General features: G+C 43.2%; 1 protein-coding gene across 1 annotated transcript; it reads left to right on the forward strand.

Moving 5' to 3' along the window:
• The first annotated feature begins 368 nt into the window (after positions 1–368).
• LOC119029397 lies at positions 369–6,620 on the forward strand. Its single transcript, XM_037116178.1, has 7 exons — positions 369–646; positions 1,620–2,033; positions 5,209–5,486; positions 5,607–5,668; positions 5,761–5,858; positions 5,960–6,078; positions 6,204–6,620. Exons 1-7 carry the CDS (start codon positions 475–477, stop codon positions 6,510–6,512), a joined length of 1,452 nt encoding a protein of 483 aa, XP_036972073.1. The 5' UTR covers positions 369–474; the 3' UTR covers positions 6,513–6,620.
• The last annotated feature ends 1,378 nt before the right edge of the window (positions 6,621–7,998 follow it).

Raw genomic sequence — 7,998 nt, forward strand, 5'->3', positions numbered from 1 at the left:
AAAGTCACAGTTTAGAAAAGAGTCCCGCATTTCTTTGAGGAATTAAACAGAGTAGATCTACAACTTAATACAAGGAGTACGCAAATATAGTGTAAACACACTGTGTGAAAAGAGTATGAAAATGGTTTTATAGTATAGTAATATAGTTAATTAAATGAATTTAAATAACATTTAAGAAATGGAAAAAAGTACTTTTTAGACCAATTACTTTCTTTTAGTTCAAAAGTTCTGAATAAAATGTCTTCAGTCAAACAGCGTCTAAACTGCTGGAATCGTACAAGAAGAAGAAGAATGTCTTCAGTCTCAAGCGGAACTTAAAGCCTCTGCACTTCCGCTGTCGGAGCTTTATAGCGTGACACCCAGCGGAAGTAAACAGTAGTAGCTAGCAGCATTAGCTGGCTGTGTGTAATGAATGAAGTGAAGACGGTACTGAGTCACAGCGCAGCTCATTATTGAACGAGTAATTAAAGAAGAATGAGTTCAGTTGAGAGTTTGAGAGAGTTTGTCAACGAGCGACTAACTGCTGCTGCTGAAGAAATATTCAGAGTTTTTAAAACAACTATCGTCCAGTACGAGGAAGAGATCGATCGGCAGCGCGTCATGCTGGATATCTGCTGGAAACCCCAAGTAAAGTTACACAGGATAGGTGAGTAAAAGTTTCTTATTTTAATAAGACTAATGTTCAGAGCCCTGGAGCGGCCACAGAGGGGGACATATGCATCGCAGCCACGTTTCACTACCTGGAGCGAACATACGAGTGTTTCCCTCGTTTTGGTTCATTCCACTCCGGGACTCCGGAGGTTGTGAGTGTCCGCTGCACGGCTGGGCTCCGTTCTATAGAAGACCGCGGCGAAACTCCGCTCAGAAAATGATCATTTTACACACAAAACGTTCCGAAAGATGTGAGGAGCACTAAAACTCAACAGAAAGAGGTGTGTCTCATTCAACATGTTAGGAAGATATTTCGGCATTGATTTAGAGTATTTGAAAACCTTAATAACACAATGGAGGAGCACCAAAGTCCATTTAACAAGGTGTGTCCTAATCACCCAGTGTATTAACACAACTTGGTATCGGTTTGGAGTCTGTGGGTTAAATCATAATTGTTTTTGTTTGACTCAGTAATTTATTGATGGTTCCTAAGTGAAACTCTTGTGTTTCCTTTTACTGCCAACACGTGGTGTATTTCATTTTTGTGTCGAGGTTTTAATTTTATTCATGAAATCAACTGGCTTCAGTGTGTTCAGTGTTATTGGTTTTGTTATATGAAACTAAAAGTTATTTAACTTTAACTTCAACTTTTATTTATTTATTTTTTAAATCAAATTACCCAACTAGTTTTAATGTCATGTTTTTTTGTTACCAGGCCATTGTAAGACTCCTTTTACTTTCTCAGTATTTATTTGATCACCACAAGGTGAAGTTGGTACTTTGCATTCAACCCATCCTGAGGCAGCAGTCAGGCCAGAGAACCAACTCCAGATGTTAGCCAGTGCCTCGGTCAAGGACACGGACTGGAGAATTAACCTAATGTACATGTTTGTGGTGGTGGTCGGGGAGAACCTGGAGGAAACCAGTGTTCTTATTAATTCTCTGTCTCTTGTTGTTTGTCCCTCCAGAGCTCCCACAGCAACATGTCTGTAAGGAGGAGGAGGTTCTGGCTGACCAGCAGCTCTGTAACCAGGAGAGGAACTCCAGTCTGGACCAAGAGGACCCAGAGCCTCCAGAGATTAAAGAGGAACAGGAGGAACTCTGCACCAGTCAGGAGGGAGAGCAGCTTGTAGTGAAGGTGGAGACGGATACCGTCATGTTGACTCCAGCTCATGAGGAAAGTGACCACAGTGAAGCAGAACCAACAAGTGACCACCAGCTCCTCTCTAACAACTCTCATGTAGCTGAGAGCCGAGACCAGAAAGGAGGAAAACATGGAGACTCAGGATCAGCTGGAGATGGAGAGCCGAAGAAAAAGAAAAGACGTCATGGAAAAAATAAAGACTCTACCTCATCAGACATTCAACATAACACTCACCCAGGTGAGAATTCTTTCAAATGTGACACATGTAGAGAGGCTCGTAAGTTCAAGTCCCTATTGAATTCACACCTGAGAACCCACACAGGTGAGAAACTATATTCTTGAAACATGTGGGAATGATTTCTCGTAGTCAGTTGACAGTCCACATGAAAGTCCACACAGGCGAGAAACCGTATTCTTGCAAAGCATGTGTGAAGACTTTCACACTAAACAGTACTTGAAAAGTTCACGTGAGAACCCAAACGGGTGAGAAGCCTTTTATTTGCAACACAATATGAAAAATATTCAGCCAACATGCACACATAGCAACCCACACACGTGAGAGGCCGTATTCTTGCAAACCATGTGGGAAGACTTTTAACCAAGCCAGTTCACATGAGACCCCACAGGTGAGAAACCATCATTTTGCCTGGGCAAAGTCCGTCTGATCAGAATCAGAGTCAGGGGTGGGTGACTGGACAAACCTATTGAAGAATAGGTTCATGCTGTTCACCCACGTCTGCTCCGCCCTCAGCCTGGGAGTCTGGTTTTCTCTGCCTTGAGGTGGTTTCAAGGCTTTTACAGACTCCACTGCTGTTTCTCTGCTGCAGCTGGTTCTCCACCTTCATTGCACGAAAAGTGGGATTTTAGTTAGTAAGAGGCATTGTAGATTGTCATGGAAGTTCAGGTTTACGACTGCACACGGCAATTTGCAGGCAACAACGAAAACTGCCCTGAATTGTTGGAACTTGACGTGGGCCTTGCTTGGCAGTTGTCCCCCCATGACCCCCGTCCCCTAAATTCAAGTGGGGGCTTTAACATGTAAATGAAAATGCTGTGAGCTATACAAATGCAAATCAGGGTAGAAAGGGGATAGGAATGCCCAATGTTATGTAACAAAGAAACACAAAACAATTTATTTCAACAGTTAGTTTTAATCAGGCTTTGCCACAAAGGTAAAATGTGCATCCTTTTCTTTGTGTGACAGTGGATGTGTTAACCACACGTCTCCCAGCAATGCGCTCAACAGGCAGAACTGATTCTGGGTATGACGCGTCTGTTCCCTGCAAGCTCCAAGCTTCTATTGACTTTCCATAAAAATGTCTGTCAGGATGGGGATGAAGCCAGGAAACTTGCGCAGTAACATGTTTGAATGCAGTACCTTTTGACACAACATTAACGTCTATAAACTGCTTTTATAATGGCTGGTCGTAGTTCTGCTGGAGGGTCATGGATGGGTTCCTCAAAACTGTTAATGTTTCCACACCACTTAGCAAGCTGACCTTTCTGCTCTATATCCATCAACTGAGTAAGTTACATCAGATATGTTACCCGTTTGCATCTCATCGCAAAACAGTCAATGTTAGTGACACAAGGGTTCATCTGATGATACATTGTCAGCACTGGAATGGAGACAGTGGCACCACTGCACAGTTTCTAAAGAGAAGTCTTTCTGCTGATACCAGAACACTGTGCTTCACTTGCAGCATATCAGCTGTTGCATTGCATGACATAGTCCCAACCATTCGTCTTCCTAAAATACTGTCAGATTCAGCACCATATTCACACGTCCATGGCATATGAAGCTGTTGGCTCTGCTAAAATTGCCTCACAATCTGGACTTCAATTGTCCTGTAAAACGCTCAAATGAAAAACACCAATAAGAATAAACCGGTCCACAATCCAACATGCACTCTTTCAGCTGAAGATGTAGATGCATGTTGGGGGTGCAGTGCAATGGGCCAAACAGTTTGACAAATTTTGAGAGAAATGTCTGCAGGTATTCACCTGCCACTTCCAGTCTATTGATGGATATGACTCTGGAGCAGAGTATGATACAAACCTGCACAAAGTCAAGCCACTTGTCATAGTGTCTGTTCTTGATAAGCCCCTTTATACAAAACGGTGAGTAAATGGTTGCCCAGTTTTTCCACTGATCTGCTGTAAATCCTGTCAAGCCAGATGAAATCCGTAAGGGAATTCTTCCAACCTCAAAAGGTCACATACTCATCCTATGCAAATGTAAAGTACACATTTAAAACGCATGCAGTGCCCGTACTCGGCACCTCAAACGACCATACTCAGCACATGAATATGTCCATTTGAGAGTGAAAAGACCATCATTAACATGTCCATTTGAGTATGAAAAGATTTTAAAATCGTAGTTTGAAAAGATCATGTGCATCTCAAGCAGCTAGTTTTAGTACAATGAACCTGTTAAAAGTACTCTGTGGGAACTTCGTAGTTCCCTAACAGAAATCTAAACAGTACACTGAGAGTAACGGTAGTAGTGCTGAGAGTGGAAAACAATAACGTGGGTGAAACATTTTGGGTTTTCCTGTTTGAGCTCTGGATTAGCATGTATGAAACTTTATACAAGTATATTCGAGGTAATTTCATGCTTACCACATAACAGGAGATGACATGATCATCTTGCACTGGCTCTGAATCACTGGAGGCCCGGAAAAGATGAATGCTTTGGTCATCTGCTGTTTCGTCTGGAAAACACCTGTGCAGAAGATACAGTTATGGATTATAATGCAATGTTCGTATTTAATTATTTATTGTTACTACAATAACCACACCGGTGAAAAGCAACCACATTTTAACTAGACAACTTAAAGGGGAGACTGAGTACAGTTACAATATCTGTAGCTCACAGCTGTATCAGTTAAGTTGTGGTGCTCACTGCTGGCTGAACTGTCAGTCGCTGGGTGCATTTTTAGATTCTTCCATCACTTCTTTTTCTGGGTCGTCTGAGTGCATTTCACAATCTCTCCAAGTTATCTTCGAGGTCTTTATGCATCGACGGTACATAACTCCTGCCTGTTGGTTCATGACTGGATAGCAGCAGGCTCTGTACGTTATCTTGCCGAGCCCTTGTGGATTTTTTCTCCCAAACTCCATTTTTGAAATGGCACTTTCTGTGGTCACAATAGTTCAGTGTTGCAATGTTCACAGAAGCGCCGAGGTCTTTTCTTCAGTCTTGGGACTTCCATCTTTCAAATGACATCACGCCGTGTTTATATCACAGAGCTTCATGTGCCCGATGAGCTCTCTAGCCCGCGAGGTCATGATCATGACTCATACAGTAGTACGTGTAAGATGAGCATATAAACAGACATGTTTTTATTCCTGTACTCAGACCTTTTTCCCCATTTCCTGTGTTTTTGCTGTTTCGTGATCTACAATGGCAGGACGGCATCTCACATTCAACTCCCCTTCAACTCCTCTGCATGGACGCGATCAACCCCTTTCAGCCAGTCCGCAGACAGGCGAGAAGAAACTGCTGAATGCTATCAGTGGGTTGTCTCATCAGCTTACTCTGTTTGCTGCCGATGTGAATGAGCAGGTCACCGTAGTAAACTCCAGGTTGCTGTCCATCGAGGATAGGCTGGCTGCTTTGGAGTCGAAAAACTGTGTGAAAGAGACTAACTCTAAGAAGAGAAGACGCGTGCACAATCCCAAGATTGCGGTAAGAATGTGTTCTGTGACTGCTAGCTAAGCTAAAAGTAGCCTTGTAAAAGAACAAGTGAACAGAATCAGTGTAAGGTGCTTTTATAAAAATGTATTTTTTTGGTCTTGTAATTTACAGGAAGCAGTACGACGTCATCACAACTCGGAGACAAATTGTAGGCGCTACGAACCGGATCAAGGGTAAGATTTAAAGAATATGCCCTCATTCTGCTGTATAAGGAAATGGATACATTAATAGATACCGACCTTAACTGTACATTTTGTTTTTACAGACTAACTTCGCCTCATAATGAGGCCGTGACCTCCTATTTACTCAGAGCTTTGTCTGCAAGTCCAGATTTACGTGATGTTGGTAATGACGCCATTGTGTGTAAGTAACTTTTACTGTTTTCTCCTTCCTTGTTTAATTTCACTGTGACTTATGTTTTTTTTTTTTTTTATTCATACCACTCTCATGTAATTGTTTTCCAGCTGCCTGTAAGACATATTATGAGACAGTACGCAGGAGCTTCAGGTACAAACAACCAGATCTTGCATCGCAGGCGGAAGCTGTGAAGAGTTCAGCTCGGAGTCGATCGAGAAGAAAGAGGGTAAAATTTTATTAGATTAGATCAATTTCTGGTTGATGTGACAATTTTTCAGGTGCATTAATAGATGTGTTGTGTCCATACGCAGTTCATCGTGCAGTACTGATTGTCTTTGGTTGTTTTTACAGCTGCTGGAAGCGAGACAGAGTGTGCTAGCTGAGGATGAGGTGGAGCTTTGGAAGTCCGCCACCATAGACCTGATGTCTGATGAGGAAGACGGAGTCGTTGACGGGGTGTCTGGATGGATTGTGAGACCTCCGTCCTTTCGCAGCCGGGAGCTCACCAAGCTCTGTGCCACGCTGCAGTCGAGATTAGAGGCGATTCCAAAGTACAGGGCAACGCACCACAGACGTCTGCAAAATGGACCGAATTCAGACAGAACGCCACCAGTTACCCACGGCTACGAGGCGGAAAACAGACACGCCACGGTGCTGTAGGATTTTGGGCTTCTCGTGAGCTTCCCATTTGTTGTGTGGGCAGATTATGCTTTGAAAATAATTGTGTGTTTGCATTTGTGCTAATAAAGCTCCTTCTTTGAATAAACAGCACATTCCTGTCAATTTTTCCTTTGCTCAATAAATTCATTCATGTCCTTGATGGTAATAATTGTTTAGTCCATAGGATAACAATGACATGAATATATAACATAATTGCATATTTATATTTATATTTATTATTGGAGTTTACATTTATAATGACCCAGGGTGACCAATAGTGACAGATCTGCCAACCAATCACAAGTAATTTTTCTTGTTTAAATGTATACTGAGTGAGAAAATTCAAGCCAGGCCAGACATTCTGTGGCCAGGCAAAGTTTCGCTGCTATTCATATGTTAATTAGAGCCATTTGCACCTCAGCAAGCTCCACATAGGTCATGATTCGTTTCCGTCAATATGTGGCACTAACAAACACGAAGTTCATAGGCTGTAAATTGACGTTAACTGCTGAAAATTAGGGAGCTTTCCGGGCACTTAGGGGATGAAAATCCCACATTTCATGCAGTGTTCTGCAGCTCATCCCTCTCGCCTGACCTAATGGCCCTCTTTTTCTCCCTAAGTAGGGCCTTTATGTCAGCATTAATCCAGGGTTTGCTGTTAGAAAAACACTGTACAGTCCGGGTGGGTACAGTGTCATCTTATGCAGCCTGTTGAGCTGTTGATGTCCTCCCCATGAGAAACACACAGTTCTTCCCACACAGTTGAGTCAAAGCAGTTCCTCAGAGCCTCCTCAGACTCCTCAGTCCATGTTGTAACTGTGCAGGTTTCCACTGGTTGGACCTGTTTGGGGTCAGGTCTTCCCAGGGAAGGGAGGAGGGATGAGTTGTATGCCTCCTTGCTGTTGGCATACAATAGGTCCAGTGTTTTATTGTCTCTGGTTTGGCAGGTGATGTATTGTGTGAATGTGGGCAGGGTGGAGGACAGAGAGGCATGATTGAAGTCCCCAGAGATGAGGAAGAAGGCCTGCAGTGAGCTTGTGACTGAGTGGAGGACATCACAAGATGCATCAGCATTAGCAAAGTGGTGATATAAACAGCAAACACAATCACCTGTGTGAACTCCCTCAGGAGGTAGTACAGCCTCATGCTGACCGCTAAAAGTTTGATGTCCTTACTGCCGACCTCTTCTTTAACGGTGATGTGCCCAGGTCCAGATGTTAACCAGTGCCTTGGTCAAAGACACGGACTGGAGAATCAACCTAATGTACATGATTTTGATGGTGGAGGAAACCATAGATTTTATTCATTCTCTGTCTCTTGTTGTTTGTCCCTCCAGAGCTCCCACAGCAACATGTCTGTAAGGAGGAGGAGGTTCTGGCTGACCAGCAGCTCTGTAACCAGGAGAGGAACTCCAGTCTGGACCAAGAGGACCCAGAGCCTCCAGAGATTAAAGAGGAACAGGAGGAACTCTGCACCAGTCAGGAGG

Source organism: Acanthopagrus latus, chromosome 12, assembly GCF_904848185.1.
Source record: "Acanthopagrus latus isolate v.2019 chromosome 12, fAcaLat1.1, whole genome shotgun sequence".
Classification (NCBI taxonomy): domain Eukaryota; kingdom Metazoa; phylum Chordata; class Actinopteri; order Spariformes; family Sparidae; genus Acanthopagrus; species Acanthopagrus latus.

Bases quoted from the DNA above. Each gene is read 5' to 3' on its own strand.
- LOC119029397 (XM_037116178.1), top strand. From the start codon at position 475: ATGAGTTCAGTTGAGAGTTTGAGAGAGTTTGTCAACGAGCGACTAACT. The intron at 5,669-5,760 runs GTAAGATTTAAA...TTGTTTTTACAG, and splicing joins CGCTACGAACCGGATCAAGG to ACTAACTTCGCCTCATAATG. The intron at 6,079-6,203 runs GTAAAATTTTAT...TTGTTTTTACAG, and splicing joins GTCGATCGAGAAGAAAGAGG to CTGCTGGAAGCGAGACAGAG.